Source organism: Mustelus asterias, unplaced genomic scaffold, assembly GCF_964213995.1.
Source record: "Mustelus asterias unplaced genomic scaffold, sMusAst1.hap1.1 HAP1_SCAFFOLD_2113, whole genome shotgun sequence".
Taxonomy (NCBI): domain Eukaryota; kingdom Metazoa; phylum Chordata; class Chondrichthyes; order Carcharhiniformes; family Triakidae; genus Mustelus; species Mustelus asterias.
The window spans coordinates 1-23,944 of record NW_027592058.1 but is presented as its reverse complement, the minus strand read 5'-3'; the positions used below and the strand labels follow the sequence as shown (position 1 = coordinate 23,944).

The following is a 23,944-nucleotide window of genomic DNA, read 5'->3' as shown; positions in this document are numbered from 1 at the left end:
ATGGCAGCCACATTTCTCCTGATGGTCACCTCTGTGTTGCTACTTACACCACAGGGTACAGGTAAGATTTTGAGCATCAAATACAAAAATAGGGATGTTATGCTTCAGTTGTACTAGGCATTGGTGAGGCCACATCTGCAATAATGTGTCGGTCTCCTTATTTAAGTAAAGATGTGAATGCATTGGAAGTCATTCAGAGAAGGTTTAGCAGACTAGTACCTAGAATGGATGGGTTGTCCTATAAGGAAAGGTTGGAGATCCTTTCCTGGATGAAAGGTTTGTATCCAGTAGAGTAAGAGGCAACTTGATTGAAACATACAAGACCTGAGGGATCTTCACAGCATGTATGTGGAGAGAATGTTTCCTCTTGCTGTATAATCTAGGTGTGGAGTTGTCAGCGTTGGACTGGGGTGGGCACTGTAAGTAGTCTCACAACACCAGGTTGAAGTCCAACAGGTTTATTTGGTAGCATGAGCTTTTGGAGCACCGCTCCGAAAGCTTGTGCTACCAAATAAACCTGTTGGACTTCAACCTGGTGTTGTGAGACTACTTACCATAGAACCTAGAAGTAAGGGTCACTGTTTAAAAGTAAGCAGTCGCCCATTTAAAATGGAGATTAAGCAAAATATTTTCCGAGTGTTGTGAGTCTTTGTCTTTTCAGGAAAAGAGTTCCAGTGGAAGCAGAGTCCATAATATTTTTAAAGGCAAAGGTGGATAGCATATGAATCACACTAAACCCAGAAAGGGTAACTTAGAGCACTGGTTCATAGTGGCATGTGTGTTTTATTTTATATTCTGTGAGGATGTACAACCCAGATCCGCGTCAATTTCCTTATCTCTCCACTTTGAAGTTACCACTTCTATACCCACTGATAGACTGATTTGCACCTCATCATTTCTCCAGCCGTCTGCCTCTAATCAACTCCCTGCGTTAACTTTGTTTTGTTAATCTTAATTTTCTCCAATTAGGAACAATAGATGCTTGGTAAGCGAGGGGGGGTGATAGGTTGTCAGGGGTATAGGCAGGATGCAGATTTAAGGTCACTATCAGATCAGCCATGATCTTATTAAATGGCAGAGCAGGCTCGAGGGGCTGAATGGCCTACTCTTGCTCCTTGTTTGTATGTTCATGCATTCAAAAACTTTATCAGACTTCCATATGAAATTTTGAGTGTAAGGTTGGTCTGGAGATTTATTGTTGAACCAGCATGGTACAGGGCCACATAGACTTGGAGTGACAGATGTTGAGTTGGCAGATGTTGTCAGTGCCAAGTTAGTAGCACACAACTGGCATCAGTAAAAAGTAAATTGGAGCCTGCATTTCTATAGCACCCCTCACCATCTCTGGACATCCCAGTGTGTTTCCTACATTACAACAGTGACTTCACTGCAAAAGTATTTAATTGGCTGTAAAGTACTTTGTCAAATCGGGCACTATATAAATGCAAGTGTTTTCTTTCTAACCATTGAAACATTTTTCAACAGAAATGACTGTTACAATGTAGGACACGCAGAGGCGAATTTGCACACAGCAGACAGGGGCAGCACGGTGGCACAGTGGTTAGCATTGCTGCCTCGCAGCGCCAGGGGCCCGAGTTCAATTCCGGCCTCAGGTGACTGTCTGTGTGGAGTTTGCACATTCTCCCGTGTCTGCGTGGGTTTCCTCCGGGTGCTCCGGTTTCCTTCCCTTCTCCAAAGATGTGTGGGTTAGGTGGATTGGTCATGCTAAATTGCCCCTTAGTGTCAGTGGTCTAAGAGGGTAATTACATGGGTTATAGGGATAGGGCATGGGTGGGATTGCGGTTGCTGCAGACTTGTTGGGCCAAATGGCCTCCTTCTGCACCGTAAGGATTCTATCATAATGTTTTTTTCGTGATGCAGGCAGCGGGATAAAAAACCAGCCCTAGGACCCGGGGAAGAAATCCCCTCCTTGTCTTTTTTCCAAATATTAGAGCTTTTAATGGCAGTGTGCTGTGGGAACAAGAACAAAAGAACAAAGAAAATTACAGCACAGGAACAGGCCCTTCGGCCCTCCAAGCCTGCACCGACCATGCTGCCCGACTGAACTAAAACCCCCCACTCTTCCGGGGACCATATCCCTCTATTCCCATCCTATTCATGTATTTGTCAAGACGCCCCTCTTAAAAGTCACTATCGTATCTGCTTCCACTACCTCCCTCGTCAGCGAGTTCCAGGCACCCACCACCCTCTGTGTAAAAAAAACTTGCCTCGTACATCTCCTTTAAACCTTGCCCCTCGCACCTTAAACCTATGCCCCTAGTAATTGACTCTTCCACCCTGGGAAAAAGCTTCTGACTATCCACTCTGTCCATGCCTCATAATCTTGCAGACTTCTATCAGGTCGCCCCTCAACCTCCGTCACTGCAGTGAGAACAAAGCAAGTTTCCCCAACCTCTCCTCATAGCTAAAACCCTCCATGCCAGGCAACAATCTCTTCTGTACCCTTTCCAAAGCCTCCACATCCTTCTGGTAATGTGGCGACCAGAATTGAACACAATATTCCAAGTGCGGCCTAACTAAGGTTCTATAAAGCTGCAACATGACTTGCCAATTTTTAAACTCAATGCCCCAGCCGATGAAGGCAAGCATGCCGTATGCCTTCTTGACTACCTTCTCCACCTGGGTTGCCACTTTCAGTGACCTGTGTACCTGTACACCCAGATCCCTGGGGGTGGCAGTGTGCTGTGGGGGTAGCAGTGCACTGGGTGCGGGTGGCAGTACATTGAGTGGGTGATGGTGTGGGTGTCGGGCTCTGATGCCTCCCACGGTCAGATTGTCCATTGCTGGTTATTGCTGATGTTTGTAAGCAGGGTCAGGTGGCTTATCGAATGGTGGGCAGCAGGTTTGTAACTCTAACCAAGCTAGAATCACAGAGAGATGGCTGGGAAAGTTGGAGTGAGGAAAACATAATCTCAATGTGGAGGATTGCACGTTCTGCAAACAATGGGACTCTTTGTCAAATGAAGGATAGACAAATGAAGAATGAAAGCAGTGTTGCTGTGTTTTGCATGGCAGCACACACCCTCGTCTCTCTCTAAATGCTCGATGCTGAATATTAAACTTGAATCTTACAGGTAACAAGATTGACCTATACCTGGAAGTGTTAAAAGATGTCGCACACCTAATAGGAGACGGTGCTACAGAAGGAAGAGGGGAAATGGCCGCTGTCGATGTAAGATCGGGAACCAAGGGTTCTCAGAGCATCCGTTCCGTCATCTCCAGCCTGGTGGGAGGACTTCAAACTTTGAGCACCTTACCACAGAGAAGTCTGCCCTCCTTTCTTACCAAGCGTAGGCTCGACAGTAAGAGATTGTCTGCCTTTCTGTACAACATCTCATTGTATTTACAGAACAATGACCTCCAGGATCTGGCAGATGAAAGCTTAACGTTGAGCATTCTCGACCCAGGAGGGGTGGAAGTTGACCCCCCACCCAGGGCCACAGTGGGACTGAAGGATCTCTTTGTGTCTCTGAGGGCGAGCAGGAACCTGGACAGTCTAATCCAACTTCTACAAAGTATCTTGGACTTCTTCACTGAGCAGCAGCTTTTTAGTTGGTTTTGGCAGAAGCAGAACTGGGATGTCATCGTTGGTCTGGTTGAGATGGTTTTCCAGACATTATTGAGTGGGACGTATGAACAAGCCAATGCTGGTATTCAGGAACTAATCTGTTCACTCATGGAGCAGAGTGATTGTACCATCAATATAGATTGGCTGGAAGGTCTGGCCAAGCTGTTTGACCTCAGAAACTGGAAGTCCGCGGTGAATTTCCAGTCCCCCGGTCCACCTCCTGGGACTGAGCGGTTCCGGCCATGGAATAGATCTCCAGAGTCCGAGAGTCATCGCAATCCTACCCCGCAGAGTCCGAACTCAGGGAAAAGCACCAGCGCGATGCACAGCTTGCTTCAGATTCTTTCCAAACCTGGTGTCAGGAGGAGCGGATCAGCAAATCGATCCCAAACCACGTGGGGCGAGGAAATCCTGTGGGACGGCCTGGAAGAACTCAAGCAGAATATTTTGCGAAAGGTCGGGACGTCCGTCTACACCAACTTTAAGCGGAAAGTGTCCCGAATGACGGGCACCCTGGCAAATGAAGTAACATCTGTAATTGGAATCCCTCAGGTAGACCGCAATGGGAAATGTGCTGTGGGTGAGTGATCTTGTTGTAGGATACGCCTTTTCTTGCCCTTCCCAAATCCTCCTCTGTTCTTTTATCCAATTCCCTCTTTTGAACGGTCTCTTGTGACAAAATATATCTCTCTTCTGAAAAGCATTTTGTCTAACTTTCTCCTTCACGTTTCTTGGGACAGAAGGACCTGCTTCTATAAAGCTTCTTTCGTGACCCTTGCAAACAATGGATTTTCACAGTAACTTCATTGCAGTGTTAATGTAAGCCTACTTGTGACTAATAAAATAAACTTTAACTTTAATTATTTTTTGAAATGTTTTAGGGGCAATCCCTTGGCTCACAGGCAGCCCCCACAAATGTGATAATGAAAATCTGCTTTTGCGATATTAGTCCAGTGATAAATATTGGTCCTGAGTATCTGTGAGAACTCCCTTGCTTTTCAAAATTGTGCCTCAGAATCACTTGGGTCCATCGAGAGGGTGGGCTGATCTCGGTTTCATGCCTCATTCAAAAGCCAGTAGTGCAGCACCCCCTCAGTACTGCACTGGGAGTGGCAGCCTGATTCTTAGAATCATAGAATCTCTACAGTGCAGAAGGAGGCCAGTTGGCCCATCGAGCCTGCACCAACAATGATCCCACCCAGGCCCTATTTACCCTAGCTAGCCCCCCTGACACTAAGGGGCAATTTAGCATGGCCAATCCACCTAACCTGCACATCTTTAGAGTGTGGGAGGAAACCCACGCAGACACGGGGAGGACGTGCAGACTCCACACAGACAGCGACCCAAACCGGGAATCAAACCCAGGTCCCTGGCGCCGTGAGGCAGCTGTGCTAACCACTGTACCACCGTGCCGCTCTATTATGAGCAAGTTTTTAAAAAAAATTTACGGGATGTGGGTGTCGCTGGCTAGTCCAGCATTTGTTGCCCATTCCTAGTTGCTCTTGAGAAGGTGATGGTGAGTTACCACCTTGAACTGTTGCAGTCCATGTGGTGTTGGGGAGGGAGTTCCAGGATTTTGTCCCAGTGACAGTGAAGGAATGGCGATATATTTCCAAGTCAGGATGGCGTGTGGCTCGGAGGGAGCTTGCAGCTGATGATGTTCCCATGTGTCTGCTGTCCTTCTCCTTTTAGATGGTGGCAGTCGTGAGTTTGGAAGATGCTCTCATAAGAACTTTGGCAAGTTGCTGCAGTGCATCCTGTAGACAGTACAAACAGCTGCCACTGCAATGGTGGTGGAGGGAGTGAATGTTTGTGGTCATTTTGAATTTGTGCCTTCTTTCTACTGAGGGGCATCGATCAGCTAGATAGTCAACATCTGTTCCCAAAGGTAGGGGAGTCTAAAACTAGAGGGCCTGGGTTTAAGGTGAGAGGGGAGAGATGAAAAGTGTCCAGAGGGGCAATTTTTTCACACAGAGGGTGGTGAGTGTCTGGAACGAGCTGCCAGAGGTAGTAGTAGAGGTGGGTACAATTTTGCCTTTTAAAAAGCGTTTAGACAGTTACATGGGTAAGATGGATATAGAGGGATATGGGCCAAATGTGGGCAGCTGGGACTAGTTTAGTGATAAGTGACATGCACAAGTTGGGCCGAAGGGCCTGTTTCCATGCTGTAAACCTCTATGACTCTATTCACCAAATAATTTATTACTGTATGGAGTCTCCAATTTTTAATAACCCACCTTACTTTGTTTTTCGTCTTGTAAAAATAAAATTCCAATTTTTTGATCGTGGCTTCACAATTAGAATTTCTCATTCTCCGTAACATTTAAGTGAGCCGTGCTCTCCCCGCCCCTCCCAAAAAACATTCCCCCCCTTGCCTGACACACTTCCTGTCTGTATATAAGATTTCAAATGGCCCTAACCACCTTACGTTTCAATATTTTATGATGTGGGAAAGCATTGCGGATAAAACTTCAAATGTCTCTTCTTTCTTACAGGAGATCTGAGGCAGCTTCTTTTGTGGTAAGTTCACTGCCGGTGCGTACCTTGGTTTTCACAGCAAGATCACGAGGTTGACCTGAAAGCCCTCCAGCCTCCCCTGTAGCACTGCCCGTCATCTGGAAAACCCACAGCAGCTTTGAAGATTTGCTGGAAATAGCCCATTAAAATGTGGTTCCAAAACATGCCACTCACTGAAATGAGAAGCTTGAAACACAACAGTACAAATCACCAACACCATTGGCAACACGGTGGCACAGCGGTTAGCACTGCTGCCTCACAGTGCCAGGGACCCGGGTTCGATTCCCGGCTTGAGTCACTGTCTGCGTGGAGTCTGCACGTTCTCCCCGTGTCTGCGTGGGTTTCCTCCGGGTGCTCCGGTTTCCTCCCACAGTCCAAAGCTGTGCGGGTTAGGTGGATTGGCCATGCTAAATTGTCCATTAGTGTCAGGGCGATTAGTAGGGTAAATATATGGGGTTACGGGGATAGGGCCTGGGTGGGATTGTTGTCCATGCAGGCTCGATGGGCCGAATGGCCTCCTCCTGCACCTGTAGGGATTCTATGATCGCACTCTTAAATCTAGGCCTGATAGGCTATAAGACTATAGCTTCATTCTTGGTGATTATTACCTTCACACTGTACGGCTCTTATAGTATCTGGGATTCTACCTGTAACCACTCAGCGCCATTAGAAACCTCCTCAAAATCTCTCTTCCTCCCCCTTCCCATTGCCTGGGTGCTGAGTGTCTGGAACAAGCTGCCAGAGGCAGTAGTAGAGGCGGGTACAATTTTGTCTTTTAAAAAGCATTTAGGCAGTTACATGGGTAAGATGGGTATAGAGGGATATGGGCTAAATGCGGGCAATTGGGACTAGCTTAGGGGTTTTTAAAAAAAAAAAAGGGGCAGCATGGACAAGTTGGGCCGAAAGGCCTGTTTCCATGCTGGAAACCTCTATGACTCTATGCCTGCCCCCTGATTGGCATGTCCTACTTCCTGAAGCAAAATGCAAAGTCCTTTCACTGAACATTGGTCATCGTGTTTCATAGAGTTTCATAGAATCCTACAGTGCAGAAGGAGGCCATTCTCCATAACCCCATGCAATTACCCTAGCTAGTCCCCCTGACACTAAGGGGCAATTTAGCATGGCCAATCCACCTAACCCGCTCATCTTTGGAGTGTGGGAGGAAACTGGAACACCTGGAGTAAAACCACGCAGACACGGGGAGAATGTGCAAACTCCACACAGACAGTGTGGAAACACCTTTCCTTCACCCTGGGACCAGGATTAATATCAGGGTTTAGAGAGGCAAGGAGTATGTTCCTGTCTGCAATAAAGAAATTCATTTGAGTGTTTCAGCTCACTGCCTGAATCAGTGGCTCAGAACAAGTGAATAGCCTCAAAGACCAGATCATGACTATCCATCTAATACCCATTCTGGGTTGCTGATGTGTTAAGATTTTGAAATTTTTTTGATGGCTATTTTAAGGTTAGAGTTAATAAGCATTTTTACTTGTTACTGTTTTAGGAGATATATTTTCTCCCTTTCACTTTGCTAACACTTCGGAATGACAGCAATGTGCCCCATTGGCCTCTTGCTTTTCACTTTGTTATGTTTCCTCAAAAGGAACTCTTCAAATGCAGACAATAAAAATATAACAAAATTTACTCCAACTTATAAATCAAAGAAAGGGTTTAATAAAGAAACATCATTACTCCAAACTTGGGGCCTCGCCCTGGGCCACTCCAAGCTCAACAGAATTCCAAACAGGTTCTTATTTATAGTGAGTCAGCTGACCATCACATCATCTGCAATTGGTTCCATGGTTTACTGGGTTAGCTGACCCTTACAGCTTGTCATCATTGATCACATTACATCCAACACAAAGTTGTCACTGGTTACATTCTAACAAGTTGTGCTCCAATAGTTATATTTTGTGCATGTCGTTTGCATTTTGAGAATCATTCATCTTGACATGCAGATGAACCTGTTGTAAAAGTGCCCCCAGTGTCTCCCTGTTTAGGATATTTGGATCTGTCTCCCTGCCTTGTTTTTATATTTCATATCCAGGGGGATCAGAAACAACATCACGTGGAACATTCCAATACTGGGATTCAGTTCACGAGGAACTTTGACCGAAACGCCTTTTCTAGCTTGTAACCGGCCGGGTGAGAAAATCCGAGGCAGGCGGAAAAATTCCCATGAAGTTTCCAAGAGATCAGAGAGGTCTGTTAAAGATGCCAGTGACTTTGCCAGCGCTGGCACGCTGGAAGCCGTTTGCAACGACTCCATGCCCAGGTTACCAGGGATCTCCAACTTCACTCTCTATCTGTACTGCAACCTCTTCAACCACACCGCGGCCGTGACGCAGACACCCCCGGATCTCAGCGTTGCCTGCTCAGATGCTGCCTGGTACTTTTCCGCAGTTGAGGAGGATCTTTACTGGGTTCAGGTCTGTCGGCAGTTTTACACCTCGGAGTTCAACATCACCGTGTGCAGCAACAGCTCTCTGTTGAGTCGGAAAGGCTTCAACCAGCCCTGGATTCTCCACCTCTGTGCCAGACTTCAGAGCGGGTCAAGGAAAGCTGGCGCCAGTAATTGTGACAGGTTATCCACCATTTCAAAGGTAGACCCAGAAGATATCAGCAGGTGTCTGCTGGGCAATAGTACAGATTATATCCACAAGCTCTGCTCCAATGAAACCTTCCTGAAGAATGTAGTTGGAGACAAAAGGTTGATCATTAATCTTTGCAGCCAACTAAATGGACTGAACCTGGAAGAGATCTCTGTGATTGTGGACGATAAGAATGGTACTGATTACATCCAACACTTTTGTTCTCAAATGAGGTTCCTGAAGCGTCTGGGTGTGAGCGAGCCCTGGATTAACCAGGTCTGTTCATGGTTATCGACCCCCTCTGAAGAAACAAATATTGTTTACGACAGATGTGACCTCGTGTTTCGGAGTTCGAGTATTGAGATGGACGAGGTTCAGGAATGCATCCTTCACCTTGGCGTTGAGTACATCAGGGAGCTCTGCTCTAACTATACATTACTGAGGGACATGACTGGGGCTAGTGATTGGGGTAGTCTCCTCTGCACACATACCATCAGCAGCTTAGAGGGCCTACACCATTCGAATACCGATTGTCACGGATTGTTTGAAATTTCGAATGTCACCATCAATGATCTGCAGGAGTGTATCTTTGGGAACGCCACGGCTCACATCCACAATATCTGTACCAATGGGACATCTCTAAAGGTGGACGAACGCACCATGTCCTGGCTAACTCAGTTTTGCAACCTGCTTGATCAGTTCCGGGAGGAACTGGATACTTTGATCGCTGGAAACGCTCCATTAAAATGTGATTACAAATCGTGGTCGTACAAGATGTTCCTCAATGGCAACCTTCTAGCAACCTGCAAAGATCAGGATGCCGAGGGCTTAAAGGAGGTCATTTGCCGAAATGCCACTCTTTATTCTATCGTCTCTCAACCCCACCCTTGGATTGTAAACTATTGCACACCCTCCAACCCCCCTCCGCCAGACGGAGAGTGTTTGATCCGTCATTGGCTGGACAAGTTGCCCATCCCTTTGAGCTTCAACGCAACTCAACTTTGTAAAAACCCGACTGCTTTCCTGATGGACCTTCTGAACCGTTTTAACCAGTGTGACGAGCAGGCTTTCAGCTGGATATCAAACGCCAACTACATTCTCCAAGTCTTTGATTACATCCTGGATTTTTCCAGCCTCGGCCGCAGTGAGGAGGAGGTCCGAGACGTTTTGAGTGAAGCCGTTCTCCTGTCCAGCTTATCGGACAATGCTTCGTTCTGGAGCTCGTTTAATCCCAATGCTTCCATCAGTATTTTACAGACTGTTGACAGCTACTTGAAGGAGGAGGCAAATGGAACCCTTAAAAATGACCTTCTCAACTGCTTCAGTGTAAGCAATAGGGTACAACAAATGTGAGTGCCACCCTGAATGAATCTCCCCTCAGCTTTCTTTTAGGAGAACAATCCCAGCTTCCCGAGTCGCTCCACAAAACTGAAGTCCCTCATCATTCTGGTAAAACCCCTCCCCAAGGACTTCCTTCCTACACATTGTTTTTTAAAGTTTATTTAAATCATAGAAACCCTACAGTACAGAAAGAGGCCATTTGGCCCATCGAGTCTGCACCGACCACAATCCCACCCAGGCCCTACCCCCATATCCCTACACATTCTACCCGCTAATCCCTCTAATCTACGCATCCCAGGACACTAAGGGGCAATTTTAGCATGGCCAATCAACCTAACCCGCACATCTTTGGACTGTGGGAGGAAACCGGAGCACCCGGAGGAAACCCACACAGACATGAGGAGAATGTGCAAACTCCACACAGACAGTGACCCAAGCCGGGAATCGAACCCAGGTCCCTGGAGCTGTGAAGCAGCAGTGCTAACCACTGTGCCACCGTGCCGCCTTTATTAGTGAGACAAGTAAGGCTTACATTAACACTGCAATGAAGTTACTGTGAAAATCCCCTAGTCGCCACACTCCGGCGACTGTTCGGGTACACTGAGGAGAATTTAGCACGGTCAATGTGCCTAACCAGCACATCTTTCAGACAGTGGGAGGAAACCGGAGCACCCGGAGGAAACCCACACAGACACGGGGAAAACGTGCAGACTCCGCAGAGACAGTGACCCAAGCCGGGAATCGAACCCGGGTCCCTGGCGTTCTGAGGCAGCAGTGCTAACCACTGTGCCACCATGCCGCCCCATTGGTGCCCAGAATTGAACACAAGACCCCAACAAGCTACTGCTTTTTCCAACCAAATCTTTACACTACTTTTCCAGTAAGACCCATCAGTAAAGTGTCATTGGAGTAAGGCTCCTCGAGTCCCAGCCATCCCAGACCTTTGTCAGTTTGTCCTGTTTGAACTTAATGATAACATTGCCTCAATGGCCAATACTTACCTATCAAAAGTTTCGGCTATAAGTTTTCAATTATGTGGCAACGCACTTTTGGAAGGATGTCCAGGTCTCGGAGAGGGTGCAGGGGAGATTTACCAGAATTGTACCCGGGAGTTCAATTGTCGAGAAGCTGGGATTGTTCCTTTTAGAACCAAGAAGGTTAAGGGGAAATTTAATGTAATGAGGGATAAGTAAGGCGAAGCTATTTCTCTGGCACGAGAGCTGGTAACCAGAGAATACAGTTTTGATATCATTGTGAAAATGGTCAACGGTGGGGATCATGGCTGCAAGATGGGTTCATAGAGATGGCCAAGAATTAATGGGAAAAAGGATTTGAGATCCATCAATCTCCCAGGCCTGTGTTTGATTTGTTCAGATGCTAAAAATAACATTACTCAGGCATCCATTCTGTAAATTAAAAAATATATAACGGTAAATATTTTAAGGCAAGCAAGTTTTTTTTTGTTCATTCGTGGAACATGGGCGTCGCTGGCTGGTCAGCATTTATTGCCCATCCCTAGTTGCCCTTGAACTGAGTGGCTTGCTAGGCCATTTCAGAGGGCAGTTGAGAGATTGCTGTGGCTCTGGAGTCACATGTAGGCCAGACCGGGTAAGGACGGCAGATTTCCTTCCCTAGAGGGACATTAGTGAACCAGATGGGTTTTTCCGACAATCGATTCATGGTCATCAGTAGATTCTTAAATTCCAGATATTTTTTATTGAATTCAAATTCCACCATCTGCCGTAGCAGGATTTGAACCTGGGTCCACAGAACATTTTCTGGATTAATAGTCTCGCGATAATACCACTAGGCCATTGTAATAAAGAATGACTCAAATTGTGATATTTCACTAACTTCACTTCCCTCGGTCTGTAAGCTAAATAATTAATGCATGTCCCTCACTCTGTAACAGCACAATTAACATTTCCCCAGGGAAATGTGTGATCATCTCATAAGATAGTGTTTGAATGTAGCATACTCCATCAGAACGATGGAGCTTAGTACAAAATGTTAGACTGATAATCTTTGGAGTTGTGACTATTTATTGGTGATCCTGTCCTGTCATCCATTACAAATGCTGATTTCTCTGAACAGGATGGAAGTGAGACTTGCATTTATATAGCACCTTTCACATCCTTAGGATGCTTTACAACCAATGACGTACTTTTTTAAAGTGTACTCGTATTCATAATGCAGGAAACATGGTGATCCAGTTTGCACACAGCAAGATCCCACTAATAGCTGTGTGCCAATGAGCTGTTTTGATGATATTTGATGGGGTTTAAATATTGACCAGTACACCAAGGACAACTCTTCCTGCTCTCCTCCAAAATAGTGCTGTGGGGTCCTTACCCTCCACCTGAGAGGGCAGGCAGGGTCCTCGGTTTAATACTTCATCCAAAAGACAACTATTCAAACTTAATTTAAAGTTTATTTATTAGTGTCACAAGTAGGCTTATATTAACAGTGCAATGAAGCTACTGTGAAAATCCCCTAGTTGCCACACTCCGGTGCCTGTTCGGGTACACGGAGGGAGAATTTAGCATGGCCAATGCACCCTAACCAGCACGTCTTTCGGACTGTAGGATAAACTGCTGATAATGTCACAGCTCTTGCGTCACTAAGAATCCCTGCTCCTTCCAAAGGCACTGATTCACACGGGGGTTTGGGAAGCAAATAATTCATCCCGAATCTTTGCCCGGAGTTAATGTTTTTTGTGTGAACAAAGGTGCTGTGTTTTGACATGAAATTCAGCGTGTTGTGTTTGAATGCAATCCTTTTTACACCTGACATTTGAGCATTGCCGAGTGGTCTTGCCCCCAGCAACTAAATAGCCTGGAAATGTTCACCATCTACTCTCGACCCTCACCTGATTTGATTGTTGTCACATGTATTAGCACACAGTGAAAAGTATTGTTTCTTGTGCGCTGTACAGACAAAACATACCGTTCACAGAGAAGGAAAGGAGAGAGTGCAGAATGTAGTGTTACAGTCATAGCTAGGGTGTAGAGAAAGATCAACTTAATGCGAGGTAGGTCCATTCAAAAGTCTGACAGCAGCAGGGAAGAAGCTGTTCTTGAGTCAGTTGGTACGTGACCTCAGACTTTTGTATCTTTTTCCCGATGGAAGAAGGTGGAAGAGAGAATGTCTGGGGTACGTGGGGTCCTTAATTATGCTGGCTGCTTTGCCGAGGCAGCGGGAAGTGTAGACAGAGTCAGTGGATGGGAGGTTGGTTTGCGTGATGGATTGGGCTTCATTCACGACCTTTTGTAATCTCTTGTGGTCTTGGGCAGAGCAGGAGCCATACCAAGCTGTGATACAACCAGAAAGGATGCTTTCTATGGTGCATCTGTAAAAGTTGGTGAGAGTCGTAGCCAACATGCCAAATTTCCTTAGAATTTACCTGAAGTATGAGGTACCAGAGGACTCACTGATAGACCAGGAACTGCATCCTGGAACGTCAGTACCTTCAGAACGGACAGAGATTAGAGCGAGAAAGTGGAATCTCTGATTGAGGGTGGAATTTTCCGGCTATGCTCACCCCAAAACTGGAACATTCTGCCCGAGGTCAACGGATCTTTGCATGGTTCACCTCCCCCCACCCCCGCTACGATTCCTGTCGCAGGAAAATTCCCCCATAAGTGTCATCTTTATCCAGTAGAATATTGATGCAATCTCGTCTGTCCTATCCCCACAGCCAGTCCTCTGGGATATGCTACAGAGTGAAGATGATTCACCAGCTCTAAGAGTTCTTTTTCAGGTAAGAGAACATTTTTATAACACCTTTCACATCAGGATACTCTGAAATGTCGACACTGTTGTAATATTGACAAACATGGAGCTAGCACGGTGACACAGTGGTTAGCATTGCTGTCTCACAGCGCCAGGGACCCAGGTTCGATTCCTGTCTTGGGTCACTGTCTGTGTGGAGTTTGCACATTCTCCCCGTGTCTGCGTGGGTTTCCTCCGGGTGCTCCGGTTTCCTCTCTCAGTCCAAAGATGTGCAGGTTAGGTTGATTGGCCATGCTAAATTGTCAGGGGGATTAAGAGGGTAAATGTGTGGTGTTACGAGAATAGGGTCTGGATGTGATTGTTGTTGGTGCAGACTCGATGGGCTTTGACAAAGAGTCATCTGGACTCGAAACGTCAGCTCTTTTCTCTCCTTACAGATGCTGCCAGACCAGCTGAGATTTTCCAGCATTTTCTCTTTTGGTTTCGATGGGCTGAATGGCCTCCTTCTGCACTGTAGGGATTCTATGATACATAGTATTTACAACACAGAAACGGGCCATTCAGCCCAACTGGTCTATACTGGTGTTTATGCTCCACACGAGACTCCTCTCCCTCATCTCAACCCATCAGCGAATCCTGACAACGTTAGGAATTAAACTCCCTTTAAGAGGACTAGCTTCAGAGTAAATTGCAAGCAGGTAATGCTCAGTAAGTCTGTATTTCAGAGCCCAGGAGAGGAGTGACGTTGGGACCGGGAGAGGATCCAGAAAGGAAGGGTAGAAACTGAACATTAGTACCTCAATGAAACAGTTGTGAACCACACAATATCATCTTCTGCCTCTTTCAGTAAATGGATATTCACCTGTAGAACACATCTTCCTCCCCGTGTTGATCCAGCTTCCCCTTGTATTCAGTGGCTAGGGAATCCCATCAAATCATTCTCTTAATGAGAACTCCTCCAAGTTCAAATACTCAGTGAGGTTTCTGTCAATAAAAGCTGCCATCACTCAAATGACAGTCGCTGAATTCACGCATAAATAGGTGAAAAAGCAGTGCAGCTAATAAATAAAATACCAGCATGCAAAACAGCACAGTTTGCTGCGAGCTACCTTTAACACAGCCACTTTAATCACTCAAGCGGCTCTTAAATTATTGAATGTAATTCCTAATTAACTATTAATCAGTAGATGTTGTGGGATAAATCACTTAGTTTGGTGTCATTTTCTCTCTCTGGTTAGGCTGACGTCCACATGCTTTTGGGATATCAGACAATTTTTTGTTCTGGGCAGTGTGTCATCGGCCTATTCAACCACAGAGCTCATCACAGTTCAGATCCTGACCATGTCCTGATGTGCAAGAGCTGTCCAGTAGGGGGAGCACGGGCCATTGAGGAAGCTGGAGTTTGTAGTTTTCTTGTCGAGTGTCAGACGCTGCCCTGGTTCCCACCCAACCCTGCACCAAACCCCGAACATTACTGGGCTTTTAATCCTGAGGTCAGTAGCCTTGTTCATGGCTGCAAAGGTGCAACAAGCCATTGGAAGCCACAAAGAAAAATAAACACCTTTCACAACCTCAGGGTATCTCAAAGTGACATGGAGCCAATTAAATAAAGTTAAAGTTTATTTATTAGTCACAAGTAAGGTTTACATTAACACTACAATGAAGTTACTGTGAAATTCCCCTAGTCGCCACACTCTGGCGCCTGTTTGGGTCAATGCCCCTAACCAGCACGTCTTTCAGACAATGGGAGGAAACCGGAGCACCCGGAGGAAACCCACGCAGACATGGGGAGAATGTGCAGACTCCACACAGACAGTGACCCATGGCTGGAATTCCACCCAGATCCCTGGCGCTGTGAAGCAGCAGTGCCAACCACTGTGCCACCCTACCGCTAAATATAGAAATACTTTGATATAAATATATACAAATATAGAAACACTTCTACGCCAGAAATACTTCTGAAAAGTAGATACTGTTGGAATGGAGGAAACTTGTCAGCTAATTTACGCACAGCAAGATCCCACATCAACAATGTGACAGTCACCAAATATTCCGTTATTCTTTGCAATGTTGCCCCCCCCCCCCCCCCCCCCCCCCCCCCCCCTCTATGGCTGCAAGTGCCATGGGATCTTTTACCTCTTTCTATTCATTCATGTTACATGGGCTTCGCTGGCCAGGCCAGCATTCATTGCCCATCCCTAGTTGCCCCTTGAGAAGGTGGTGGTGAGCTGCCTTCTTGAATCGCTGCAGTCCACGTGCTGTGGGTTGACCCACAATGCCGTTAGGGAGGGAATTCCAGGATTTTGACCCAGCGACTGTGAAGGAACGGCGATATATTTCCAAGTCAGGATGGTGAGTGGCTTGGAGGGGAACTTGCAGGTGATGGTGTTCCCATGTATCTACTGCCCTTGTCCTTCTAGATGGACGTGCTCGTGGGTTTGGAAGGAAGGTGCTGTCTAAGGATCTTTGGTGAGTTGCTGCAGTGCATCTTGTAGATAGCACACACTGCTGGTACTCAGAGTTAGAATCCCTACAGTGCAGAAGGAGGCCATTCGGCCCATCGAGTCTGCACCGACCACAATCCCACCCAGGCCCTATTCCCATAACCCCACATATTTACCCTGCTAATCCTCCTGACACTAGAGTCAATTTAGCACGGCCAATCCACCTAACCCACACATCTTTTGACTGTGGGAGGAAACCGGAGCACCTGGAGGAAACCCACGCAGACACGGGGAGAAAGTGCAGACTCCGCACAGACAGTGACCCGAGGCTGGAATTGAACCCGGGTCCCTGGCGCTGTGAGGCAGCAGTGCTAACCACTGTGCCACCGTACTATGCGTCACTGATGGAAGGAATGGATGTTTGTGGATGGGGTGCCAATCAAGCGGGCTGCTTTGTCCTGGATGGTGTCGAGCTTCTTGAGTGTTGTTGGAGCTGCACCCATCCAGGCAAGTGGGGAGTATTCCATCACACTCCTGACTTGTGCCTTGTAGATGGTAGACAGGCTTTGGGGAGTCAGGAGGTGAGTTACTCGGCGCTATAATCCCAGCCTCTGACCTGCTCTTGTAGCCACTGTGTTTATGTGGCGAGTCCAGTTGAGTTTCTGGTCAATGGTAACCCCTAGGATGTTGACTTCAGCTGCTGAGAGAGTAGACAGGGGCCCCATTTGGCATTGCATCCGAATGGCACCTCCAACAGTGCGGCATTCCCTCAGTACTGCACTGGGAGGACATTCCCACGTCTGAGAGATTTAGACTGTCACTCAGCTGTGACTCGGGTGACCCATCTCAGCCACACTGACACGGTGAACGGGAGGCTGGCGATGTGTCTGTGGATTGATTCGGACTCCAATGATGATAATGACGCTGTCTCTGGCTGCTTCCTTTTTCCCAGGAATACCTGCAGATGCCGCAGGAGAATTTGCGGAAGCTCCTTATGTCCGCTGAAAGCGACACTGTGAAGAAACTGCTCTCCCACATGCACAGGACATGGCGGCAACTCCAGGTGGGCACAAAGTGGGGCAACAGTTGAACAGTTGGCATGGGCGTACTCGGGAATAATCTGGGGTAACACTGAGATAGAAACATCGAAAATAGGAGCAGGAGTAGGCCATTTGGCCCTTTGAGCCTGCTCCACTATTCAACATGACTGATTCTCTATCTCAATGCCATTCTCCCATGATCTCCCCATACCCCTCGACACCTTGTGATTATTGACCTACACTGATTCCCATTCCAGCAATGCCTTCATTTTAAAATCATTATTCCTGCATCAACTACCTCCATGGCTTTGCGCACCCCCCTCCTCTCCTCTGTAACCTTTAGCCCCGCGATCCTCTGAGATCTCTGCGCTCCTCACTTAGCCCATGTACACACCGCAGTTTTAATCGCTGCACCACTGGTGGCCCTAAACCTCTCTGTCTCTCTACCACTGTCTCAATAACAATGACAAACTACGTTTATATAGCACCTTTAATATAAAACTTGTCAAGTTGCATCATAGGAGTGTGTGATGAACTGACAGGTGGTGAGTGCCATGCAAACCAAATCCCAAAGGGAAACTGGACAAGCTATCACAACTCCTCTTTTTGTACTTGTTAACGTGTGAGGGGAGAAATACAAAAGGGTCCAGAGGGACAATTTTTTCACACACAAGGTGGTGAGTGTCTGGAACAAGCTGCCAGAGGTAATAGTAGAGGCGGGTACAATTTTGTCTTTTAAAAAGTGTTTAGACAGTTACATGGGTAAGATGGCTATAGAGGGATATGGGACAAATGCGGGCAATTGGGACTATTTTACGGGTTTAAAAAAAAAGGCAGCATGGACAAGTTGGGCCGAAGGGCCTGTTTCCATGCTGTAAACCTCTATGACTATGACTCTATGACATTACCATGTGAAAACACCTTGGACTGAAGTCAGGATTCCATAACACTTTTGAAGATTTTAAATATTAAATTAAAACATTCATTAATAAAAGAAAATGTAAACACACAAGATTACATTTACAGAGTCAAAATTATTCTGACAGAAGATTCCAACAATAAGATTTTCTAGTTGGCTTGAATCGCAAAATAATTCACCTTTAGGCAACAATCCCTTCTAGATATTTACCCGATTGATAAATCCAGTAATGTTACCACGAGGCAAACCCCCACTGCTGCCGAAGGGCTTCTCTCTCCCACTCTGCTGCTGTAATTCCAAAAAACTTTAAAACAAAATCCTGCTTTCTGAAAACCGAAGCTTTGCTACATTGGTACAGTGGTAAAGCTGCCCGTTTCCAGTCAGAGTGTACTCCAGGAGGGGTTACATGGTTCTTCCCCCCCCACCCCTGCTCCCCCCAACAAAAAAACACAGCTCTCAATCTCATTTTAAACACTTTTTTTTCCCTTTTTCATTTTTTTCCCATTGTCCTCATCAATTCTTCTGAAATTTATCTTTCCCATGATATGAAAATCTTTTAAGTTTTCTTCATGGGCACCTCGTTCGGGTACAATAAAATGTAATAAGTTTGCTTTATTTGTTAGTGGCCTTGTGTATGTTGTAAACCTCTTATCTCTCTTCTGCTCTCTGCTGTGGAACCGATTATGATGCAAAATTATCTCAGGAGACTAAGTATGGAATGATCATTTATTATCCAACGCATTGGGAGAGCACGAGCTCAGAGAAGGGCTTCTAGGGCAGAGTCCAGCCAGCTGACAAACCATACAATATTTATACGCCGTCAGTCGCATAGGGAAGGCTTTACTTACATTCCAAAGTTGTTTGGTGAAGCAATTTGCAGATGCTCACAAGGCAGGGTACCGACTATCCCAAGAACTACCTATCTGTCTTATCTCCCTTTCGCTCCTCCGAGTCACTTCCTTATTGCTTATTGCTGCCAGACTCGGCCTTGCACTGTGAGCTCTGTCTGCTAATCCAGGTATTACAGAGGTCTCCAGGCATACAATCTTCAGAAATGGATCCCGATATGGATCTTTACTGGCACTCTTTAGCCACGTAAGCATTCAGCCGGCAGTGTCGGTCCTTTTACCACATCATGTCAGCTGGCTGATGTCTTTACCCTGAGTGTGGAATGGTACTTAACCTTTCGAATGCACTATCTAGCTTTCAAAAAAGTATCTTCAGTAGACTGCTACTTCCCTTTGATTGTTTGAATGGGTGTAAATTGAGAGAGGTGAACATTCAGTGAGACCTTGGTGTGTTCGTGCATCAGTCGCTGAAAGTAAGCGGTAAAGAAGGCAAATGGTATGTCGGCCTTCATAGCGAGAGGATTTGAGTATAGGGATAGGGGTGTTTTGTTGCAATTATATAGGGCGTTGGTGAAAAAAAAAGTTTATTTATTAGTCACAAGTAAGGCTTACATTAACACTGCAATGAAGTTACTGTGAAATCCCCCTAGTCGCCACACTCCAGCGCCTGTTCGGGTTAATGCACCCTAACCAGCACGTCTTTCAGATTGTGGGAGGAAACCAGAGCACCCGGAGGAAACCCACGCAGACACAGGGAGAACGTGCAGACTCCACACAGACAGTGACCCAAACCGGGAATCGACCCTGGGTCCCTGGCGCTGTGAGGCAGCAGTGCCAACTACTGTGCCACCGTGCCGCCCACTCGGGTCACATCCGGAGTATTGTGTGCAGTTTTGCTGTCCTTATCTGAGGAAGGATGTCCTTGCTATAGAGGGAGTGCAGCGAAGGTTTACCAGGCTGATTCCTGGGATGGCAGGTCTGTCATATGAACATAGAACATTACAGCGCAGTACAGGCCCTTCGGCCCTCGATGTGGCGCCGACCAGTGAAACCAATCTAAAGCCCATCTAACCTATACAAACAAAGCATACCGTTCATAGAGAAAGGAGAGACTAAGTCGGTTAGGATTATATTCACTGGAGTTTAGAAGAGTGAGAGGGGATCTCATAGAAACTTATAAAATTCTAACAGGGTTAGACAGGGTAGATTCAGAAAGAATGTTCCCGATGGTGGGGGAGTCCAGAACTAGGGGTCATAGTTTGAGGATAAGGGGTAAACCTTTTAGAACTGAGGTGAGGAGGAATTTCTTCACCCAGAGGGTGGTGAATGTGTGGAATTCACTCCCACAGAAAGTAGTTGAGGCCAAAACATTGTGTGATTTCAAGAAGAAATTAGATTTCGCTCTTGGGGCTAAAGGGATCAAGGGATATGGGGGGAAGGGGGGGGATCAGGATATTGAATTTGATGATCAGCCATGATCAAAATGAATGGCGGAGCAGGCTCGAAGGGCCGAATGGTCTCCTCCTGCTTCTATGTTTCTATTGTAATCCTTTTACCCTCAAAATCCCTGAATAAACCATGATTGTTAACTGCCCCTAACAAATTGTAATAGTCCGTATTCCATATTTATTAGTCTCCCCCTAACACGTTGCTTTATTTATCTTTTCTAAATTGTAAATGACTTCTTATCCTCCTTTGAAATTTAGGAACTGTAGCTGCCAAAGCTCCTTTATCTCTTGATATAAATTTGTCCCCAGGTCTTGTAAATCTGTACAACATCCGACCCAGCGCTATTCACTTCACGTGCCTGCCTTTCATCCCCTTTGATATCCTCAACTTAGTGTGGAACCTGCACAAGCGCATCCCCTTCCCGTGTGCACCCCTGCCTACACGGCGCGCGCACACACACAGCCCGACCCCTACCCCTGAGTCAAGAACATTTGAACCGCGGCTGGGAACAGAAGTGGGCTAAGCTGTGAAGCTCCCCGAGGTGGAATAGGCTGCTGCTGCAGAGACTGACTCTAAAGTTTATTTATTAGTGTCACGAGTAGGCTTACATGAACACTGCAATGAAGTTACTGTGAAAATCCCCTAGTGGCCACACTCCGGCGCCTGTTTGGGTCACACAGGGAGAATTTAGCATGGCCAATGCACCTAACCAGCACATATTTCGGACTGTGGGAGGAAACCCACGCAGACACGGGGAGAACGTGCAGACTCCATACAGACAGTGACCCGAGCCGGGAATTGAACTGGGGTCCCTAGCGCTGTGAGGCAGTAGCGCTAAACACTGTGCCACCGTGCTGCCCCGGGGCACCCTCTGGGCAAATGCCAGTAGCAGGCTCTCTCCGATATGATTTGATTTGATTTATTATTGCCACATGTATTTACAGACAGTGAAAAGTGTTGTTTCTTGCGCGCTGTACAGACAAAACATACCATTCATAGAGAAGGAAAGGAGAGAGTGCAGAATGTAGTGTTACAGTCATAGCTAGGGTGTAGAGAAAGATCAACTTAATGCGAGGTAGGTCCATTCAAAAGTCTTGACAGCAGCAGGGAAGAAGCTGTCCTTGAGTCGGTTGGTAGGTGACTTCAGACTTTTGTATCTTTTTTCCGAAGAAAGAAAGTGGAAGAGAGAATGTCCGGGGTGCGTGGGGTCCTTAATTATGCTGGCTGCTTTTCCCGAGGCAGCGGGAAGTGGAGACAGAGTCAATGGATGGGAGGTTGGTTTGCGTGATGGATTGGGCTTCATTCACGACCTTTTGTAATCTCTTGGCTGGTTTGCCTCTCCCTTGGACACGCATGTTCGGAATGGCCCAACTCCGAAGCTGGAAGCTTGGGAGTGAGGAGCAGTTTTCCCTGCAGGCAGCATCACCTCAGTCTCTGGAGATTATTTGAATAGCTGTGATCTTTTGTCTTTGCAGCTTTCCCAGCAAGATGAACCCGCTCTGGAGACCCTCACAGCTGCCTTTCTGCACAGGTTTCCCCGGGTGACCCCTGACCTCTTCGTGGACCTGTCACAGTTCATTCCCTTCATGACGGTTTCGGACATCCGGAGTTTCCCCGTGTCCCTCCTTCTGAATGACAGTGTGTGAGTTCATCAGCGAAAAATCCATTCTCTCTTCTTTCATTAACTCTGTGTTCTCCCCTCACTCTGAACCAGAAATTCCAGAATTAAAATGATGCCCACAGTGCTGAGGGAGTGCCGCACTGTCAGAGGGTCAGTGCTGAGGGAGTGCCGCACTGTCAGAGGGTCAGTGCTGAGGGAGTGCCGCACTGTCAGAGGGTCAGTGCTGAGGGAGTGCCGCACTGTCAGAGGGTCAGTGCTGAGGGAGTGCCGCACTGTCAGAGGGTCAGTGCTGAGGGAGTGCCGCACTGTCAGAGGGTCAGTGCTGAGGGAGTGCCGCACTGTCAGAGGGTCAGTGCTGAGGGAGTGCCGCACTGTCAGAAGGTCAGTACTGAGGGAGTGCCGCACTGTCAGAGGGTCAGTGCTGAGGGAGTGCCGCACTGTCAGAGGGTCAGTACTGAGGGAGTGCAGCACCGTCAGAGGGTCAGTACTGAGGGAGTGCCGCACTGTCAGAGGGTCAGTACTGAGGGAGTGCAGCACCGTCAGAGGGTCAGTGCTGAGGGAGTGCCGCACTGTCAGAAGGTCAGTACTGAGGGAGTGCAGCACCGTCAGAGGGTCAGTGCTGAGGGAGTGCCGCACTGTCAGAAGGTCAGTACTGAGGGAGTGCAGCACCGTCAGAGGGTCAGTGCTGAGGGAGTGCCGCACCGTCAGAGGGTCAGTGCTGAGGGAGTGCCACACCGTCAGAGGGTCAGTGCTGAGGGAGTGCCACACTGCCAGAGGGTCAGCGCTGAGGGAGTGCCGCACTGTCAGCGGGACAGTGCTGAGGGAGTGCCGCACTGTCAGAGGGTCAGTGCTGAGGGAGTCCCGCACTGTCAGAGGGTCAGTGCTGAGGGAGTGCCACACTGTCAGAGGGTCAGCGCTGAGGGAGTGCCGCACTGCCAGAGGGTCAGCGCTGAGGGAGTGCCGCACTGTCAGCGGGTCAGTGCTGAGGGAGTGCCGCACTGTTGGTTTTGAGGCTGGGGTGGGGCAAGGGGTCTGTACCCCAGACTGCCCAATGCTTCCTGCTGGAAGGGACAGGTGTGGGCAACAGCGCAGCAGATGTGGCCAGGGATGCCCTCCGTAGTTGAATAACCCAGCATGGTGAATGGCTGCCTGGGTAAGAGGAGCTGGTCCCCTGGGGAACTGCCCCAGTACGAGGAGAATGGAGAAGGTAGGCCGTTCCTGTGCTGGGGCTGACGATATTCCCTGACCCCCTGACACTGAGCCGTGTTCTGTCTCTCACAGTTTAGCGGCTATCAGAGACCACAGCCCAGACATGAAGGCGAGGCAGAAGAGAGCGTTCGCCAGGCGGCTACTCAACAGCAACACCTTTGGAGACGTGGAGTCCTGGCCGCCCCACTTCCTGAGATCCGTCCAACCCCTGCTGCCATTTCTACCCATCTGTCACTTCCAGCAGCTGCATCCCGAGCAGGTGAGGGGAGAGGGGCAGGGGGCGGAGGGACATGGGACGGGGGTGGGGACAGGGGGAGGGAAGTGGAGAATGTAGAGGCGCGGCGGGGCTGGTTGGAGGCAGGCCGGGTGGTTGGAGGCGGAAAGGGGCTGGTTGGAGGTGGGGCGGGGCTGGTTGGGGGTGGGCGGGGGCTGGTTGGGGGCGGGGGTGGGGCTGGTTGGGGGCGGGGCTGGCCTGGTTGGGGGCGGGGCTGGCCTGGTTGGAGGCGGGCTGGTCTGGTTGGAGGCGGAGCTGGTTGGGTGGAGGAGAGGGAGTTGTAACAGGGTGGAAGGGGGAGAGGGGGAGGACACTGAGGGAGAGGGGGAGGTGGCAGAGGGTACAGGGAAGATGGAGGAGGGGGGGAATG

General features: G+C 47.9%; 1 protein-coding gene across 1 annotated transcript; it reads left to right on the top strand.

Annotated features, from left to right (window-relative positions):
- LOC144489306 (putative stereocilin-like protein) lies at positions 1–23,559 on the top strand (the record flags this gene model as incomplete). The annotated part of the gene is made up of 8 exons (XM_078207185.1): positions 1–61; positions 3,096–4,169; positions 6,085–6,109; positions 8,154–10,023; positions 13,736–13,798; positions 17,167–17,288; positions 21,924–22,112; positions 23,373–23,559. Coding segments are annotated over exons 1-8 (3,591 nt in total), but the record flags the coding sequence as incomplete, so codon positions are not given.
- Positions 23,560–23,944: the final 385 nt, after the last annotated feature.